At 40.7% G+C, this 22,223-nt stretch overlaps 1 protein-coding gene across 1 annotated transcript in view; it reads right to left on the bottom strand.

Moving 5' to 3' along the window:
• LOC124280660 (synaptotagmin-A-like) overlaps positions 1 to 22,223 on the bottom strand; it is a 49,045-nt gene that overhangs the window by 2,701 nt on the left and 24,121 nt on the right. The window contains exons 2-6 of the mRNA XM_046716637.1: positions 13,077 to 13,116; positions 11,726 to 11,926; positions 11,436 to 11,605; positions 9,141 to 9,662; positions 1,025 to 1,142 (exon numbers count right to left, since the gene is read on the bottom strand). Coding sequence (XP_046572593.1) covers positions 1,025 to 1,142; positions 9,141 to 9,662; positions 11,436 to 11,605; positions 11,726 to 11,897 — 982 coding nt within the window. The 5' untranslated portion in view covers positions 11,898 to 11,926; positions 13,077 to 13,116. The remainder of the gene's footprint in view (positions 1 to 1,024; positions 1,143 to 9,140; positions 9,663 to 11,435; positions 11,606 to 11,725; positions 11,927 to 13,076; positions 13,117 to 22,223) is intronic.

Here is a 22,223-nt window from a genome sequence, read left to right as displayed (position 1 = left end):
ATATTGTCGCACTTCCGTTTATGTAACAATTTTCACTTGTTTCTACCAAGGCGACAGCCGGACAATGTCCTTGTGGAATGCTATATGTGTCACATTGCCATATTGTCGCACTTCTGTTTATGTAACAATTTTCACTTGTTTCTACCAAGGCGACAGGCGGACAATGTCCTTGTGGGATGCTATATGTGTCACATTGCCATATTGTCGCACTTCTGTTTAGGTAACAATTTTCACTTGTTTCTACCAAGGCGACAGCCGGACAATGTCCTTGTAGGATGCTAAATGTGTCACATTGTCATATTGTCGCACTTCTGTTTAGGTAACAATTTTCACTTGTTTCTACCAAGGCGACAGCCGGACAATGTCCTTGTAGGATGCTATATGTGTCACATTGCCATATTGTCGCACTTCTGTTTATGTAACAATTTTCACTTGTTTCTATCAAGGCGACAGCCGGACAGTGTCCTTGTGGGATGCCATATGTGTCACATTGTCATATTGTCGCACTTCCGTTTATGTAACAATTTTCACTTGTTTCTACCAAGGCGACAGGCGGACAATGTCCTTGTGGGATGCTAAATGTGTCACATTGCCATATTGTCGCACTTCTGTTTATGTAACAATTTTCACTTGTTTCTACCAAGGCGACAGCCGGACAATGTCCTTCTGGGATGTTATATGTGTCTCATTGTCAAAGTTAATGTTTTCGTAAAATCCTATTGCATGTAGTATTTTACAATGGTATACTTCTTGGTCCCCTGAAACGTGCATGTCACAGTATGTTCGGATGTACAACAATTGTTAGATTGTAACGGGTCAAGGGTGTGCAGCTCTGGGCCTACAGCCTAGAAACTAATATGGTAAACGGTGGTAAACTCACTGACATTAAATTCACTTTGGACCAGAGTGCTTATATGGAATACATGGTCTGTCTGTCGGTCTTTACGTCCACAACACTCGCCTGGCACAACACAACGGAGGAGGGAAGAATAATTTTGTAGGGTAGTGTAAAATGTAAACCTACTTGTAGAGGCCTTAGTCTGGTCCATAATCTTTAAGCCACGTGCCTTAATGATGGTGAGACTCAATTTCTCTGCTGTAGGCAAGTACATCAGCCCAATCTGTACCTCTCCGAGGATTTCCTGATGTAAAATAAAACGAACAAATAAAACATGTATGTAACGTAGACAGCTTTTTATTTAGGGTCTGTTACATGTAAAAATATTCATCAATACATATCGTAAAAGGCCTCTTCTGCATATACACAAGTACGTTAAATATATATTGTACGAAGATATATATGTCCCATCTAATACTGTACATGTAGGTTCTAGCGGTAAGTAAGTAAAAACACTGAACGACACTCAATTCAATATCCATTCTTTATCTACTGAGCTTTATGAAATGTTCCAATTTAGCATCTTTCTATATAAATTTAGTTGCGAAATGTAACATTTTTCACCTTGCAACAGCTGTGATCTACATGAGCTGTACTGAGGTGGGCATAAATTAAACCTTATTATGCACAGAACAGTTCAGATGATTTTAATATTTATGCAAATGACATGTCGATAAGTAAATACATTTTACCCATGAATGATCTGGAATTTGGTTGTGAAAAACATATCAAGTGTCAAGTAACGGTCAATGACGTTTTTTATAAAAATAATGGGAGTATGCGATATCATTGCTTTCCATACAAATCGAGGGAACATTATATTATTGCATATCCTGCATAACGGAAAGAATAGTCTGGAAGAAAACTGCTTCACAAGTAACGACCATATAAGTTACAAGCATAACACAGTGTTAAGGGCACAATAGACATGGCCAGAACTCTATTTAACATACGGTATACCACACATGCATCTAGTCTTATATTGCAGTAACTATACTGATATCCATTAGAAACACATCACCGGAACACAACTTGTTATCATGTTAAATAAAGAAGAAAACAACTTGAGTGCAACCATAAATTAACGCTAACTTTGACGGGGTTCAAATTGAAATTTCACACACGCTCAAGACATTCATAGTCAGTGTCAGGAACGGTGTAGAATTTCAGTCAGTGTCAGCCAACAAATCTAACAGAGCTGCGGTCTTTTCTCGGATGCGTGAACTTGTACTGTGTGCTCCTCTGAATAGATTGTTGCAGAAGTGTGTTGCTTTCGACTGGAGCATTGAATGTGAAGCTGCGTTCCAGAAACTGTGTACTCCCCTGACAACATCTGATGTGCTTGTGCATTATGATCCAAAGGATGCCTCGAGTCATGGTATTTGAGCTGTCATATCACATGTCACGATCAATGGTGAACGTCCCATAGCGTATGCTTCAAGAACACTCACTTCTGCAGAAAAGAATTACTCTCAGATTGAAAAGGAGGCTTTAGCTGAGTACTGAAGAAGCGTTTAGGATAGGTCTACATGATGCTCACCCGGGTATAGTGAAGATGTCTGGCAGGGTTACATGTGTGGTGGCCCAACATGGACATTGACATCGAAACTGGTGTGAAGTGTTGTAAATCATGTCAAAATGTTCAGTCTGCACCGCCGATGACAAGAGACAACCCTGGGATTTGGCACACGAATCCCTATCAACGTATTCATGTTGATTTTGCAGGATGGGTGACACGTTTCTTATTGTTACGGATGCTCAATCAAAATGGCCTGAAGTGATACAAATGAAATCGACATCAATAACGAGTACTATTCAAGTTTTGAGACGTTTATTTGCATCATATGGTATCCCGGAACAACTTGTTTCAGACAATGGTCCACAATTCACCTCTGATGAATTTTCTACATTTCTGAGGAAAAATGGCGTGACGCACATTCGATCATCCCTACCATCCAAGCTCTAATGGTGAGGCAGAAAGATTTGTTCGAACTTTCAAGTCTGCGATGAAAGCCATGAAATCGAACAGTGGTACTTTTCAACAAGAGCTCTGCAGGTTTCTGTTATCATACAGAACAACCCCTCACACAGCAACGAAGACTACTCCTGCTGATGTATTCCTAGGAAGGAGGGTTCGAATCCGAATGGATCTGCTCAAACCAGACTTCAAAACAACCATGCAGAAAAAAGTGTCATCCAACGGGAACTCCAGTAAAATACACGTTCAGGTGGGTGACGTCATAGTGCGAGATTACAGGGGTGGCACTGGAAAGTGGATAAAGGGTGTGGTGCTGAAGACACTTTCAGGTGGGTGAGCCGGTCATGGTGCGAGATTACAGGGGTGGTACTGGAAAGTGGATAAAGGGTGTGGTGCTGAAGGCCCTTGGTCCTGTCACATACAGAGTTCAAGTAGAAGACCTGGTGTGGAAGCGCCATGTTGATCAGTTGATAAGTCTGGCAGGTGCGTCGGATATTTCTATGTCAGCTCCGACTGAAGATATCAGCACAGAGGTGAGAAATTCTACCCAAGATGTACAGGTAGAAGGGAACTCGAGTATAGATACCAGAGAGGTAACACGTTCTCCAAGTGATGCTATGCCGTCTGCATCGCATCAAACTACACATACAGATATGACACAAAGGATACCTGTGTCTGAGAGTCCAGTGAGAAGATATCCCACAAGAGAACGGAGAAAGCCAGAGAGACTTTTTTATTGAAATTCCAGTAAAACAGTGTAACTGGTGTCGAGGTGAAATGACGTCACACTAACCTAGTGTCATGATGACCTCATGACTTGCAGATATAGGTAAATCTAGGACAGTTCAAAAGTGGGATACAAAAACATTTAAACAAGTTTTTGATTCACAAGTTGTTGTTAAAGCCTTAAATGCTCATTTTTTTATTTCAAATTCATGGGTTTGATTTCATTTTTGTAAAGAGGGGAAAGTGTAGAATATACACTTTTGTTTGTTTTATATTTGCTGTCAACCATATTGTTTCTTGTAGCAACCTGACCTCCATAACCTTGCAACCGTATTCCCCGTATGCCGTAAAAGCACGTACAGTTCATGCGTGTGGCGCGCTCGGGTGTGTATCCCTGTAGTGGTCGGCTGGTAATAAATGACGGAGGCGGCCTGATGTTGTGTCCTGTGTTGGCCAAATGACATGAACGAAAACACTGCAAACTGTCAGGTCATAATTTACGTTGGGCACAGGTACACATCTTCGATTCATCCATAAGATGACTTCTCGTGAAAGCTTGTCTTATCTGACGCAATATTCCAACTCATGGACATTATTAGGCTGACGTCCAGTGGAAATCTTTTCCCCATTTAGATGTGGAGACGCCCACGGCATGACGGGCCTTCTCCCTGTAGAAGGTTCTAGCAATATGGGGTCGTGCATTGTTCTGTTGCAAAATGCTGAGACGTTGACTTGCAGCCATGTGAGAACGACTGTTGTTCTCTGTACCCCAGCTGTACCAATATGGTAACCGCTGCCGCCATGTGAGAACGACTGTTGTTCTTTGTACCCCAGCTGTACCAATATGGTAACCGCTGCCGCCATGTGGGAACGACTGTTGTTCTCTGTACCCCAGCTGTACCAATATGGTAACCGCTGCCGCCATGTGAGAACGACTGTTGTTCTTTGTACCCCAGCTGTACCAATATGGTAACCGCTGCCGCCATGTGGGAACGACTGTTGTTCTTTGTACCCCAGCTGTACCAATATGGTAACCGCTGCCGCCATGGTAATCGCTGCCGCCATGTGGGAACGACTGTTGTTCTTTGTACTGTACCCCAGCTGTACCAATATGGTAATCGCTGCCGCCATGTGAGAACGACTGTTGTTCTTTACCCTCAGCTGTACCAATATGGTAATCGCTGCCGCCATGTGGGAACTGTACCAATATGGTAACCGCTGCCGCCATGTGGGAACGACTGTTGTTCTTTGTACCTCAGCAGTACCAATATGGTAATCGCTGCCGCCATGTTGGGAACAACTGTTGTTCTGAGTTCCTCAGCTGTACCAATATAGTAATCGCTGCCGCCATGTGGGGAGCAACTGTTGTTCTCTGTACCTCAGCTGTACCAATATGGTAATCGCTGCCGCCATGTGGGGAGCAACTGTTGTTCTCTGTACCTCAGCTGTACCAATATGGTAATCGCTGTCGCCATGTTGGAACGACTGTTGTTCTTTGTACCTCAGCAGTACCAATATGGTAATCGCTGCCGCCATTAGGGAACGACTGTTGTTCTTTGTACCTCAGCAGTACCAATATGGTAATCGCTGCCGCCATGTGGGAACGACTGTTGTTCTCTGTACCTCAGCTGTACCAATATGGTAATCGCTGCCGCCATGTGGGGAACAACTGTTGTTCTCAGTTCCTCAGCTGTACCAATATGGTAATCGCTGCCGCCATGTGGGAACGAATGTTGTTCTCAGTACCTCAGCTGTACCATTATGGTAATCGCTGCCGCCATGTGGGAACGACTGTTGTTCTCTGTACCTCAGCTGTACCAATATGGTAATCGTTGCCGCAATGTGGGGAACAACTGTTGTTCTGAGTTCCTCAGCAGTACCAATATGGTAATCGCTGCCGCCATGTGGGGAACAACTGTTGTTCTCTGTACCTCAGCTGTACCAATATGGTAATCGCTGCCGCCATGTGGGGAATAACTGTTGTTCTGAGTTCCTCAGCTGTACCAATATGGTAATCGCTGCCGCCATGTGGGGAGCAACTGTTGTTCTGAGTTCCTCAGCCGTACCAATATGGTAATCGCTGCCGCCATGTGGGGAACAACTGTTGTTCTCTGTACCTCAGCTGTACCAATATGGTAATCGCTGCCGCCATGTGGGGAACAACCGTTGTTCTCAGTTCCTCAGCTGTACCAATATGGTAATCGCTGCCGCCATGTGGGGAACGACTGTTGTTCTCTGTACCTCAGCTGTACCAATATGGTAATCGCTGCCGCAATGTGGGAACGACTGTTGTTCTCTGTACCTCAGCTGTACCAATATGGTAATCGTTGCCGCAATGTGGGGAACAGCTGTTGTTCTGAGTTCCTCAGCAGTACCAATATGGTAATCGCTGCCGTCATGTCTTGGGAACAACTGTTGTTCTGAGTTCATCAGCTGTACCAATATGGTAATCGCTGCCGCCATGTGGGGAACAACTGTTGTTCTGAGTTCCTCAGCTGTACCAATATGGTAATCGCTGCCGCCATGTGGGGAACAACTGTTGTTCTGAGTTCCTCAGCTGTACCAATATGGTAATCGCTGCCGCCATGTGGGGAACAACTGTTGTTCTCTGTACCTCAGCTGTACCAATATGGTAATCGCTGCCGCCATGTGGGGAACAACCGTTGTTCTCAGTTCCTCAGCTGTACCAATATGGTAATCGCTGCCGCCATGTGGGGAACAACCGTTGTTCTCTGTACCTCAGCTGTACCAATATGGTAATCGCTGCCGCCATGTGGGGAACAACTGTTGTTTCTGTACCTCAGCTGTACCAATATGGTAATCGCTGCCGCCATGTGGGGAACAACCGTTGTTCTCAGTTCCTCAGCTGTACCAATATGGTAATCGCTGCCGCCATGTGGGGAACGACTGTTGTTCTCAGTACCTCAGCTGTACCAATATGGTAATCGCTGCCGCCATGTGGAGAACGACTGTTGTTCTCTTTACCCCAGATGTACCAATATGGTAATCGCTGCCGCCATGTGGGGAACAACCGTTGTTCTCAGTTCCTCAGCTGTAACAATATGGTAATCGCTGCCGCCATGTGGGGAACAACCGTTGTTCTCAGTTCCTCAGCTGTACCAATATGGTAATCGCTGCCGCCATGTGGGGAGCAACTGTTGTTCTCAGTTCCTCAGCTGTACCAATATGGTAATCGCTGCCGCCATGTGGGGAACAACTGTTGTTCTCAGTACCTCAGCTGTACCAATATGGTAATCGCTGAGGTACTTGGTCGATGTTGTACCGTCTGGGGACTGATGATCCCCTTCATCCACGAATGGTCGTGGTTGTTTTGGACCCTGGCTTGAAAATGTTCCTGGAATGAGTGAGGTTGATCTTTGGCCGAGGTCGTGACACGTGCTTGCCTTCGGTGTCGTCGTTCACGTTTTCTGTCAATTTGTCGTAGGTACGGTGCTAACCTGAACAATTTTTTAATTGAGACAAATAAACCTTTTGCCACGTGACGTGCAGACAAACAAGTCTCAAGAAACCAAAAAGCTCTTTTTCTCTCTAAAGCTGATAAACGTGGCATTTAGTACAGTGAACAGTTCCGTGCTTCTCGTTGTGCATCACGTTTATCTGCTGAGTCAGATTACTTCAAGCAGAGTTGGGGTTCAAACTTGTTCAATGTTAGTAGTAGTTTATTTCTGTAAATCAGGCCACAGGCGCATTTTACAATTATTGTGTTGACAAAGATGTTGATGTTGCGCCACCATGTATCAATGTTTGAGTACAACAAGTCATATCTAGTACAATATACATGTGAATATAAAATATGTAGGTTATGTAATGGACATTGCTTGCCCCTCATTTTAAGAGCAAAGAAAGTAATCTTGGCAAGATTATTAAGCATGGGAGTATTTTTGGTGGTATATAAAAGTTTACATTTACACTCTGAAGGAAATTTGTGGTAATAACTTGGCAGGACTTTTCTTCTACGGTCATTATAAAATGGACACACTGGACAGACATGGTGTTCTGTTTCTACATTTGGAATGATACAAAATGGATAAAGTCTTTCACTTTTAGATATTCCTAATTTTCTACCCCGTGATATCATGAGATCACTACAGGATGTACTAAACTGTGAACGAGTAAAATCCTACATGCATCAATATTCACAGAATTTAAAGTTGATCAATGATAATAGGGTGATACGTTTCTAATGGATTTCAGTATAGTATGGAACACGCATATCAACATCTGGTCTAGGAGGAAACAAGCAGTAACAAGAATGGAGCATACATACCAACATCTTGTCTCAAAATATTGTGTACAGTGCATTTAATCCAGCTGATTGATTGATTGTTACAACAGTGTGTTATAAACCACCACCATTACTGTATGTAAACTTACACCAACAGGGGGCTGCAGCTGCTCGTCAAACACCACCACCATTACTGTATGTAAACTTACATCAACAGGGGACTGCAGCTGCTCGTCAAACACCACCACCATTACTGTATGTAAACTTACATCAACAGGGGGCTGCAGCTGCTCGTCAAACACCACCACCATTACTGTATGTAAACTTACATCAAGGGGCTGCAGGGGACTGCAGCTGCTCGTCAAACACCACCACCATTACTGTATGTAAACTTACATCAACAGGGGACTGCAGCTGCTCGTCAAACACCACCACCATTACTGTATGTAAACTTACATCAACAGGGGACTGCAGCTGCTCGTCAAACACCACCACCATTACTGTATGTAGACTTACATCAACAGGGGACTGCAGCTGCTCGTCAAACACCACCACCATTACTGTATGTGAACTTACATCAACAGGGGACTGCAGCTGCTCGTCAAACACCACCACCATTACTGTATGTAAACTTACATCAACAGGGGACTGCAGCTGCTCGTCAAACACCACCACCATTACTGTATGTAAACTTACACCAACAGGGGGCTGCAGCTGCTCGTCAAACACCACCACCATTACTGTATGTAAACTTACACCAACAGGGGCTGCAGCTGCTCGTCAAACACCACCACCATTACTGTATGTAAACTTACATCAACAGGGGAGCTGCTTCGTCAAACACTGCAGCTGCTCGTCAAACACCACCACCATTACTGTATGTAAACTTACATCTGTAATGAAAACTTACACCAACAGGGGCTGCAGCTGCAGCTGCTCGTCAAACCACCACCACCATTACTGTATGTAAACTTACACCAACAGGGGCTGCAGCTGCTCGTCAAACACCACCACCATTACTGTATGTAAACACACCAACAGGGGCTGCAAAACACCACCACCATTACTGTACTTACACCAACAGGGGGCTGCACTGCTCGTCAAACACCACCACCATTAGGGGGCTGCAGCTGCTCGTCAAACACCACCACCATTACTGTATGTAAACTTACACCAACAGGGGGCTGCAGCTGCTCGTCAAACACCACCACCATTACTGTATGTAAACTTACATCAACAGGGGACTGCAGCTGCTCGTCAAACACCACCACCATTACTGTATGTAAACTTACATCAACAGGGGGCTGCAGCTGCTCGTCAAACACCACCTCCGTCTGGGTGGTCCACTCAACCCGTGACAATGGCACCACCACCTCGCCTACTACGACATGCCTTGTGTAGCGGTCAAAGTCGCACACCAGCATCTTCAGGGTGTAGTAATGGATCTCATTCGCATCAATTGGCACAATGAATATCTCGTTGAAAGCTGGGTCTGTAGACCTGCGTAGTATCTTCGTCTGGAACTCCACATCGAGGTTGTTAATCTCCTGCTCCCTACTCGCCTTGCCTCTGAAGGTAAAGAAGCTGCGCGGAGCCCGGTATAATCTGACTTTGACGTAAGGTGTCATTGCGCCATCAGGATCGGTGATTGAGAAGTTGCTAAGCTTCTGGACTCGTATTGTAAGCTTACCGTCGACTCTGTCATACATTAGACCAAAGACCAGAGAAGCCTTTTCAAGCAGTAAGGTAGTTGGGGAAGACGGGGACTGGGCCTCACTGCGAATCGGTTTGAAGACATGTTCTTTGTGACGATCCTGAAATGTATATGATCAAAGTTAGGAAACCGATGTTTGCCGATGTAGAAACAATGATGTCACGAAAAAACGTTTACAGTGTTCACTACCTTTGGGGAGCAGTTTTGAAAACACCGAGCACTGTTTCGTTAAATTCGAGTAAATGGACCGGCTGGTCAGGCTACACTATACTCAGGACGTTGGTAAATATGTCAAGCGCGGGTGTGTCTGGTGCAATATAGCAGGCCCAATATAGCAGGCCCACGTTTGCAATACTGCAGGCACTGTTATCTGTAGACCATCGTGGTTAGTCTGCAATACCGCAGGCTCTATTATCTGCAGACCATCGTGGTTAGTCTGCAGTACTGCAGGCTCTATTATCTGCAGACCATCGTGGTTAGTCTGCAGTACTGCAAGCTCTATTATCTGCACACCATCGTGGTTAGTCTGCAATACTGCAAGCTCTATTATCTGCAGACCATCGTGGTTAGTCTGCAGTACTGCAAGCTCTATTATCTGCAGACCATCGTGGTTAGTCTGCAATACTGCAAGCTCTATTATCTGCAGACCATCGTGGTTAGTCTTCAGTACTGCAAGCTCTATTATCTGCAGACCATCGTGGTTAGTCTGGAGTAGTGCAGGCTCTATTATCTGCAGACCATCGTGGTTAGTCGCAGTACTGCAAGCTCTATTATCTGCAGACCATCGTGGTTAGTTTTCAATACTGCAAGCTCTTTTATCTGCAGACCATCGTGGTTAATCTGCAATACTGCAAGCTCTATTATCTGCAGACCATCGTGATACGTTTTCAAAACTGCAAGCTCTATTATCTGCAGACCATCGTGGTTAGTCTGCAGTACTGCAAGCTCTATTATCTGCAGACCACCGTGGTTAGTCTGCAATACTGCAAGCTCTATTATCTGCAGACCATCGTGGTTAGTCTGCAGTACTGAAAGCTCTATTATCTGCAGACCATCGTGGTTAGTCTTCAGTACTGCAAGCTCTATTACCTGCACACCATCGTGGTTAGTCTGCAGTACTGAAAGCTCTATTATCTGCAGACCATCGTGGTTAGTCTGCAGTACTGCAAGCTCTATTATCTGCACACCATCGTGGTTAGTCTGCAGTACTGCAAGCTCTATTATCTGCAGACCATCGTGGTTAGTGTGCAGTACTGCAAGCTCTATTACCTGCAGACCATCGTGGTTAGTCGCAGTACTGCAGGCTTTATTACCTGCAGACCATCGTGGTTAGTCTGCAGTACTGCAGGCTCTATTATCTGCAGGCCATCGTGGTTAGTCTGCAGTACTGAAAGCTCTATTATCTGCAGACCATCGTGGTTAGTCTGCAGTACTTCAAGCTCTATTATCTGCACACCATCGTGGTTAGTCTGCAGTACTGCAAGCTCTATTATCTGCAGACCATCGTGGTTAGTGTGCAGTACTGCAGGCTCTATTATCTGCAGACCATCGTGATACGTTTGCAGTACTGCAAGCTCTATTATCTGCAGACCATCGTGGTTAGTCTGGAGTACTGCAAGCTCTATTATCTGCAGACCATCGTGTTTAGTCTGCAGTACTGCAAGCTCTATTATCTGCAGACCATCGTGGTTAGTCTGGAGTAGTGCAGGCTCTATTATCTGCAGACCATCGTGGTTAGTCTGCAACATTGCGAAGTGTATTAGTATGCAAACAAACGTTACACTAAATGATTTATTCGACCTTGTGACAGACGTTTTTACATCACTGATGTGTGGATCTTTAACACATATTTAACATGCAAATCATGGGGTACCTGTTTCATTTCAATGACGTCATGGGAACTGTAATCTGACCAATCGGAAGTGTCTGTGTCTTTAAATGATTGTAGAGGCTGCCAGAGACTGTGTTGTTCCGGTTTATAGTACGGAGAATGCGATCCTGTCGTTGAGCCATAAGCAGGAACTTTCTCCTTGCCCCTTTTCTCTGAAAGAAATTTCAATGTTACGTTTGCGACACTTTGGGATATTTCTTCCATTCTTCCATTTGCCTGTTGATCCTTTTCATGTCAACTGAATAGCTATCTTATTGAACATATAGACGTACCTTTTTCATCCTTGTCTTTACAGGGACACACATGGTAGAGGCAACACAGGGGGCTGATGGCACAGAACACCAGGATGCCGATAGTAAACAGAGCTGCCAGTGCTGCCGCTACTATGACGAGCTTGTCCCAAGGTTCCAGATGATAGAGAACTGGAGCCTCGGATGTTGACATATTCTGGTCCTATCTCAGCCCATCTAGCTCTGGAAGATGGAAGTGATTGTGTTCAGCACAGCATCTGTGTTAAGCACACGATGTTCACCTTTTGTTACTGACAAGTAGACGGAATTCACCTTTTGTTACTGACAAGTAGACGGAATTCACCTTTTGTTACTGACAAGTAGACGGAATTCACCGTTTGTTACAGACAAGTAGACGTACTTCACCGTTTGCTACTGACAAGTAGACGGAATTCACCTTTTGTTACTGACAAGTAGACGGAATTCACCTTTTGTTACTGACAAGTAGACGTACTTCACCGTTTGTTACTGACAAGTAGACGGAATTCACAGTTTGTTACTGACAAGTAGACGAAATTTTACCGTTTGTTACTGACGAGTAGACGTAATTCACCTTTTGTTACTGACAAGTAGATGGAATTCACGGGTTGTTACTGACTAGTAGACGTAATTCACCGTTTGTTACTGACAAGTAGACGGAATTCACCTTTTGTTACTGACAAGTAGACGTAATTCACCTTTTCTTACTGACAAGTAGACGGAATTCGACGTTTGTTACTGACAAGTAGACGAACTTTTACCGTTTGTTCCTGACAAGTAGACGTAATTCACCTTTTGTTACTGACAAGTAGACGGAATTCACAGTTTGGTACTGACAAGTAGATGACATTTTACCGTTTGTTACTGACAAGTAGACGTAATTCACCTTTTGTTACTGACAAGTAGACGTAATTCACCGTTTGCTACTGACAAGTAGACGAAATTTTACCGTTTGTTACTGACAAGTAGACGTAATTCACCTTTTGTTACTGACAAGTAGACGGAATTCGCCGTTTGTTACTGACAAGTAGACGGAATTCACCTTTTGTTACTGACAAGTAGACGGAATTCACCATTTGTTACTGACAAGTAGACGAAGTTTTACCGTTTGTTCTTGACAAGTAGACGTAATTCACCTTTCATTACTGACAAGTAGACGGAATTCACCGTTTGTTTCTGACAAGTAGACAGAATTCACCGTTTGTTACTGACAAGTAGACGGAATTCACCTTTTGTTACTGACAAGTAGACGGAATTCACCGTTTGTTACTGACAAGTAGACGAACTTTTACCGTTTGTTCCTGACAAGTAGACGTAATTCACCTTTCATTACTGACAAGTAGACGGAATTCACCTTTTGTTTCTGACAAGTAGACATAATTCACCTTTTGTTTCTTACAAGTAGACGGAATTCACCTTTCATTACTGACAAGAAGACGGAATTCACCTTTCGTTACTGACAGGTAGATGGAATTCACCTTTTGTAACTGACAAGTAGACGGAATTCACCTTTTGTTGCATAAATATTTTAAATACATGATGTACATTGCGAGATTATGTAGCAATAATGTGTTAGTATCTCTTAACAATGAAATAAATGTTCTTACGCTTGGATGCTTATAATAAGATTGCTTTAGGTATTTCATTCGTAGAGACGAATAAACAGGACAGATTAGGATTAAATGTACCTCATCCTCTACAGTATTCATATTACATAACTGACATGTTTGGCACACCTGCCAGTTTCAATAAATAATTCATGGGAAGACCAATGAAAACGAGAGACAGATATACGAAATATTTTACTTCAATTTCTGCTAGATAATCTTCAAAATGTATATAAGATTTCCATTGCTTATAATATAAACGTTTTGTTGACAGAAGTAATGATTCTGACCAAGATTGGAAATACATATCTTTCAGTCTTTGTGGAAATGATATAATAGAATTCGCATGGGACTGAACATTGTGATCACACCACACATAACCATAACCTGCTTTCAACAACGTCTCTAATATCAGTCACACAATTTCTTTTCCCAATTTTGTCATAAAATTACATCATATCAATGTTACCCAATATCTTTATGGCTTTAATGGAGGAATATATAAACAATGGAAATCTACCTCTGTAAACCGTTATATTTCATGGGTTCGGTTTTACTCCAAGAATTCTTTTGCATGCAGATAAATGAGCTATTTCAACACTATCATATTGCTTTAATCCCCATATTTCAGAGCCATATACTATTATTGGACTTAACCACTATCCATCCCAAATAGCCGACAGAACCATTGCTGCAACCCTGTCACCTTCTGCCAAAAGACCCAAACCAAATTATCCATTCCCTACATTGGTACGTGCTAGTCAACGCGTTACATTCGGAGAGCGAACATACAGACCTCATACACCTAGTCGTAAGAAAAATAACCCCTGGTTTGGAAACGAATGTAGAAAAAGACGCAAACAATTTAATAAAGCTAGGAGGCTTGTTAGAAAATGAAAATCAGAATTTAATATCTTAAATTACCATAGTGAATCGAAAGCGTATAAAAAGTGCATGGATAAGTATATTAAAAGATACATCGTATAAAGATAAGTCGCACAGAACATTCCGTGATCAGATTAAAAGAAAACCTAAGGAGTTTCGGAATATTTTAAAGATAAAAACCGACAAATTGATAGCAAGATGCCCAATGTTGATACTTTTTATGCATATTTCAATAAGCAAAATGACAATGATGACAATGATGACAATGATGATAATGATGACAATGGTGATAATGATGACAATGATGACAATGATGATAATGATGACAATGATTATAATGATGACAATGATGACAATGATGATAATGATGATAATGATTACAATGATGACAATGATGATAATGATGAAAATGATGATAATGATTACATTGATGACAATGGTGATAATGATGATAATGATGACAATGATGATAATGATGGCAATGATGACAATGATGATAATGATGACAATGATGACAATGATGATAATGATGACAATGATGACAGTGATGACAATGATGACAATGGTGATAATGATGACAATGATGATAATGATGATAATGATTACAATGATTACAATGATTACAATGATGATAATGATGATAATGATTACAATGATGACAATGATGACAGTGATGATAATGATGACAATGATTACAATGATTACAATGATGACAATGATGATAATGATTACAATGACAATGATGACAATGATGACAATGATGATAATGATGACAATGATGACAATGATGACAATGATGATAATGATTACAATGATGACAATGATGATAATGATTACAATGATGACAATGATGATAATGATGACAATGATGACAATGATGACAATGATGATAATGATGACAATGATGACAATGATGATAATGATGACAATGAGAATATACTGTCCGACTTTGGCGACGCAGATACACAGTATGCTTATAAAAATTTGAACAAGGAAATTGATAAAATCATAAAAGCGGCAAAACAAAGCGACTGACTGACTGAGTTTGGTTTTACGCCGCTTTTAGCAATGTTCCAGCAACATCACGGCGGGGGACACCAGAAATGGGCTTCATACATTGTACTCATGTGGGGATTCAAAACAAAGCGCCTGGAATTGATTGTGTTGTAAATGATTATATTACTGACAGTGTTGATCTTTTAGCTCCATTATATACAGAGTTGTTTAACCTTATATTCTCATTTGGTAATATGCCAGATACCTGGCTGATCGAAATTGTGAAATCTATTTATAAGAATAAAGCCGATAAGCTTGATCCAAACTCATATAGGCCAATAACAATATTACGTCGTATTGGTAGATTATTTACACATCCTAAATGCTAGACTAACAACGTTTTTTGAGAACAATAATATCTTGACCCAAGCTCAACCCGGTTTCAAAAAGCATGTAGCAGCCTCAGATAATATTTTTGTTCTTCAAATGCCAACTAGTGCGCTTTTGTAGATTTCACAAAAGCTCTTGACACAGTCTGGAGATCTGGTTTGAATTACAGAATTACTGAAATCTGGCATTCTTAGAAGATTTTATGAATTTGTTAAATCATGTACAGTAATATAAAATCAGCTGTTGAATTTAGCAACAAAATTCCGATATCTTCTGTTGCAATACAGGTGTGCAAAGGGGTGGGGTGGGGGTGGGGTTTGGGTGTTTATAACCCCTTCGGTTTTCAATTTACCTGAATGACATCGAAAATATTCTTTTTGAAAATAGGTGCAATGGTATCAGTGCTGATTCCACACGTGATCAAGGTGTACTGGTGTGGATTAAATTACTTCCACTCCTTTATGCTGATGATACTGTTTTGTTCAAGAAGTACTGGTGAGGATTAAATTACTTCCACTCCTTTATGTTGATGATACTGTTTTGATCAAGAAGTACTGGTGTGGATTAAATTACTTCTACTCCTTTATGCTGATGATACTGTTTTGTTCAAGAAGTACTGGTGTGGATTACATTACTTCTACTCCTTTATGCTGATGATACTGTTTGTTCAAGAAGTACTGGTGTGGATTACATTACTTCTACTCATTTATGTTGATGATACTATTTTGATCAAGAAGTACTGGTGTGGATTAAATTACTTCTACTCCTTTATGTTGATGATACTGTTTTGTTCAAGAAGTACTGGTGTGGATTACATTACTTCCACTCCTTTATGTTGATGATACAGTTTTGTTCAAGAAGTACTGGTGTGGATTACATTACTTCTACTCCTTTAATAATAATAATAATAATCTACTTCTATAATAATGTGCAGATCAGTCTATTTCATTTCAAATAGATGTGTCTTTAAATGATTTCGAAAAGTTGGTAGACTTGGGGCGGATTTTTGCGACATAGGGAGGTTGTTCCATAGCATGGGAGCTTCACATTCAAAGCAGCGGTCCCCGTATTTGGTCCTGGATGGTCTGGTGATAAGCAGACCTTATGTGTGATCTAAGAGTTCTTGTTGGTCTATGATTGTTTAGAAGAGATGACAAGTAAGATGGAGCAGTGTTGGTCTTCAGGCACTTGTAGATAATGGTAAGCACCTTGAATTTTATGCGTCTGGCAACGGGTAGCCAATGCAGTTCTCTTAACCTGGGGGGTGATGTGGTCTCTTCGAGGACAACGAGTTATTATCCTGGCGGCTGTGTTTTGTATAACCTGGAGTCGATGAACCAGGGAAGCTGTTATCCCAAACAAAAGTGAATTGGCATAGTCAAGGCGAAATATGACTGTTGCTTGAGTGAGAGTTTTGGCTGTTTCATCTGAAAGATATCGTCTTAGTTTACCAATCTGATGAAGATGATAGTGAGAAGACTGGCACATTTGGGTGACCTGCTTGTTCATGGTCATGTGGGAGTCAAAAACAACTCCTAGATTCTTCACTTGGGAAGAGGCAGGCACATTCACAGGTCCAATATTGACTGAGAATTCTGTCATACGTTCCTGTAAGTGCTTTGGCCCAGCAATGAATACTTCTGTTTTGTTGTCATTTAGTTTGAGAAAGTTAATTCTCATCCAAGTTCTGATGTCACTGATGCAGCTTTCCAGCTTCGTTATCTTGTCCTGAAGTGATACAATCCTGGAGGCGATACAGCTCTGGGTGTCATCTGCAAAGCACTGAAAGTCAATGCAGTGGTTCCGGAAAACATCACCTAGTGGCAACATATAGATGGTAAACAAGAGTGGTCCAAGGACTGAACCCTGTGGAACGCCATATGATAACCACCTTTCTTCTGACACGGCCTCACCCACTTTCACTGACTGAGTTCTGTTTTTTAGATATGACTCAAGCCACATCAATGCTGGTCCGGTGATACCAACAGTCTTCTCAAGTCGAGACAGAAGGATACTGTGGTCTATTGTATCGAAGGCTACTGACAGGTCTAGTAGAACAAGAAGTACTACTCTCTGATTGTCGAGATGAGAAAGGATGTCATTTTGCACACGAAGGAGTGCTGTTTCTGTACTGTGGTGTTCTCTATAGGCAGACTGGAACTCTTCCATCCTTTATGCTGATGATACTGTTTTGATCAAGAAGTACTGGTGTGGATTAAATTACTTCTACTCCTTTATGCTGATGATACTGTTTTGATCAAGAAGTACTGGTATGGATTGAATTACTTCTACTCCTTTATGCTAATGATACTGTTTTGTTCAAGAAGTACTGGTGTGGATTACATTACTTCTACTCCTTTATGCTGATGATACTGTTTTGTTCAAGAAGTACTGGTGTGGATTACATTACCTCTACTCATTTATGTTGATGATACTGTTTGTTCAAGAAGTACTGGTGTGGATTACATTACTTCTACTCGTTTATGTTGATGATACTGTTTTGATCAAGAAGTACTGGTGTGGATTAAATTACTTCTACTCATTTATGTTGATGATACTGTTTGTTCAAGAAGTACTGGTGTGGATTACATTACTTCTACTCCTTTATGTTGATGATACTGTTTTGATCAAGAAGTACTGGTGTGGATTAAATTACTTCTACTCATTTATGTTGATGATACTGTTTGTTCAAGAAATACTGGTGTGGATTAAATTACTTCTAATCCTTTATTTTGATGATACTGTTTTGATCAAGAAGTACTGGTATGGATTAAATTACTTCTACTCCTTTATGCTGATGATACTGTTTTGATCAAGAAGTACTGGTGTGGATTAAATTACTTCTAATCCTTTATATTGATGATACTGTTTTGATCAAGAAGTACTGGTGTGGATTACATTACTTCTAATCCTTTATGTTGATGATACAGTTTTGTTCAAGAAGTACTGGTGTGGATTACATTACTTCTACTCATTTATGTTGATGATACTGTTTTGTTCAAGAAGTACTGGTGTGGATTAAATTACTTCTAATCCTTTATATTGATGATACTGTTTTGATCAAGAAGTACTGGTGTGGATTAAATTACTTCTACTCATTTATGTTGATGATACTGTTTGTTCAAGAAGTACTGGTGTCGATTACATTACTTCCACTCCTTTATGTTGATGATACTGTTTTGATCAAGAAGTACTGGTGTGGATTACATTACTTCTACTCCTTTATGCTGATGATACAGTTTTGATCAAGAAGTACTGGTGTGGATTAAATTACTTCTACTCCTTTATGTTGATGATACTGTTTTGATCAAGAAGTACTGGTGTGGATTACATTACTTCTACTCCTTTATGCTGATGATACTGTTTTGATCAAGAAGTACTGGTGTGGATTAAATTACTTCTACTCCTTTATGCTGATGATACTGTTTTGATCAAGAAGTACTGGTGTGGATTACATTACTTCTACTCCTTTATGCTGATGATACTGTTTTGTTTAAGAAGTACTGGTGTGGATTACATTACTTCTGATCTTATGTCCTTGTTATAATACTCTGAAATCAACTTCCTCTTCTCTGAAAATCACTGAAAATGTCGTCTGCTAGCAAGTAAATAAAGGGGGATAACTCTTCCCAAACTAATGAAAAAGGATTAACGGAATGGTCTCTCTTGAATGAAATCAAGCACTTGATAGCTGGTCAAGGTTGTTTACACTAGAAATCCAATTAAACATATTCCTAAAATTCTCAATAATTTCTGGTCATACTATATGTGTAATACATCTGTTATGTGTATTGCTCTTGTAGCACCGTAGGTGGTTTTTTAGTAACTTAAGATTGATTCATTGATTGATTGATTGGTTGGTTGGTCGGTTGGTCGGTTGGTTGGTAAACCATTACATCAAATCAGCCGACTCCTGAAACAACAAGCTGGCATAGACACCAAATTCTCCGCGTCCTCCAGCCTCAACCTTCTTCTCCATGCTAACGGACGAAAACCAGCCACCGCCAACAACAACAACAACAACCCGAAATGTGTCATGTACAAAATAAACTGTGTTTGTGGACAGAGTTACATAGGCGAAACGTCCCGGCCCATCAACAACCGATTGAGAGAACATCAGTCTTCCGTTACCAATTCCGACATTACATCAACCATCTCTGACCAAATCAAATCAAATCATCAAATATGACATCTGACACCACCATTCTTGCTAACAATCAAAACAGACTTCACTAAACGCAAGCTCACCAAAGCCATTCACATGAAACGCCCAAATCCCACCATCAACCGAGTATACTTCAATGGTCAATAGACACTCCCAGTTAGCTTCAATAATCAACTGACACAACCCATTAGTTTCAATAGTCAATAGACACATCCCACTAGCTTCAATACTCAATATACACATCCTATTTCCTTCAATAGTCAATAATATTTCTGCAAGACCAATTCCATCAATCCCAACAGAACAGACAGAACAGAACAGAACAGAACTTTTATTACGCACAGGCCAGGATACTCGGCATAAGGGGTACACATATACAGTTGAGAATACATGGGATGGCGGGATGGTTTACATGGAAGATTTACAGTTTTCATGATAGTACTGCAACATATACACATTTGTTAAACAAAAACTAATTCGTTTACAGTTAAACAATTCTGTTAAACAATAATTTGAATTAACTTGCCATTAATACCTTGTGTACTTTTTCCATAAACCAATGCGCCAAACATTGCCAAATACTTTTTGAAAATCAATAAAACCACAATACAATTTTTTCTTTCTCTTTTTAAGTAGATCAATAATAGCATACAGGCTAAAAATATGGTCAGTGGTGGAGAAGCCATGTCTAACCTGCTTGTGATTCTGATAAAATATTATTACTTTCAACATAATGGTTTAACCTTTTATTGAGAACTGAGGTAAATAATTTACCAAGGCAACTAATAATACTTATATCCAATACAGAGTCATCTGTACTTCCTTTGCCTTTGTAGATAGAGCGGATAATACCGTTGAACCATTGTTCGGGAAAAATCCCAGTGTCAATATTAGATTAAACAGTTTAACATACAAAGGTAAAAAAGCTGGGACAGAAAAATTAATATATTCATTAATAATGTTATCCTGTCCGCATGCATTATTATTTCTTAACAGTCGTATCGCACATAATATCTCATGTTCACTTATGTCGTTGTTCAGAATATCATTACTATCGTTTATATCAATATTTGTGTTAAGATCAAAGGGATATGATTTCCCATTCCTGCATTTAAATTTTTGAAATAATCAAAAAGTTTATGAATAGGGCGCAAAATTGCATTCATGTCTTTCTGGCGTAACATTTTCCAGAATGACCGTGTGTCACTTATATTTAACTTAGACATATTATTTTGAATTTTAAAACGGTGCCTATTATAAAACTTGCGAGGGGCTTTCTTATAATTTCGACTACTGTTTACAAGATGCCTTTTGTTTTGTAAACGTTCGTGTTTGTTGAAAATCCTTTTGCCTGGCGATACCGTCCTCTACTGATCTTACAAGGCTTAACACTGTCCCTTCCTGGTCTGCGCCGAGCGATACCACGATTACCACGCTTAACACCGAACGTGAGTCTCGCTGTGTGTAAGAAAACATTATTGATGTCATGTACAATTCTGTTAATATCACCATTACAAATACCATCGGGCAACAAAGAATCAATTTGGGACATAATACTTGCGATGTCGGTATTATTAATTGATTGAACGAAATCGTCGGCGTTCCTCTTGTCCCATCGTCTCGCTTTGCACGTGGAGTCAGCCTTGTCAATGTCAAGGCCTGATTGACAGTTGTCTGTTGTCAAATGAATATGACTTGGGTTGTTGGTTACAGTTGCAGAGTCATATGTAAGACGTAACAGCAAAGCACAGTGAGCATCAGAAAGGATGGGATCAAACTTTTCGACTTTAAAGTTAGAAACATCGTATAGAGTGTCAAGTGATGAAATAGCATAATCAATAACGCTACAATCCTTACAGGTGTTTTACCAATATCCCTATCTTGTCCAATTCTGCCATTTATGATGATTAGTGAGTTTTTTTCTGCTCATGTTTGAAAGTTTATGTCCTTGATTATTGACTCTACCAGAATCACTGGAATGTGACAAACCCTTAGTGTCATTAACTCCATCAATTATGTCATTTGGTATACCAAAGTGTTTGGACATCACATTTTCAATAAAAATAATATCACCCAGTACTCTGGTTCTAGCATTAAACTCTCCAATCAGTATTACATCAAAAATATCTCTGTATCTTAATATGTCATTCTCTAAACCAGCAAACGTGTTATGATCATAATAGGGGAATCCCTCTCGGTGAATGTACATGTATACACATTCTAGCAGTGCGACTTTGTCACTTTGGAGTATTTGATATGAAAGTTTGATCACAATCACAGCTGGACCTCACTTCTGTCACTAAGTGAGACATATGTATTTACAATGACAGCTAGCCCACCTGATCTTGTGGGTGAGTTTCTATTTTTGCAGTAAACATCAAACAAGGATAGGTCTAAAACGTCAATGCCATCCAGTTTAGTCTCTGCAAACAGACCAATATCCAAATTATAATAAGAC

The sequence above is a fragment of the Haliotis rubra genome, unplaced genomic scaffold (assembly GCF_003918875.1).
Source record: "Haliotis rubra isolate DU_JTF1 unplaced genomic scaffold, ASM391887v1 Scf271, whole genome shotgun sequence".
Classification (NCBI taxonomy): Eukaryota; Metazoa; Mollusca; class Gastropoda; order Lepetellida; family Haliotidae; genus Haliotis; species Haliotis rubra.
Note: the sequence above shows the minus strand (reverse complement) of the source record. Positions and strands in the feature narration are given on the sequence as shown.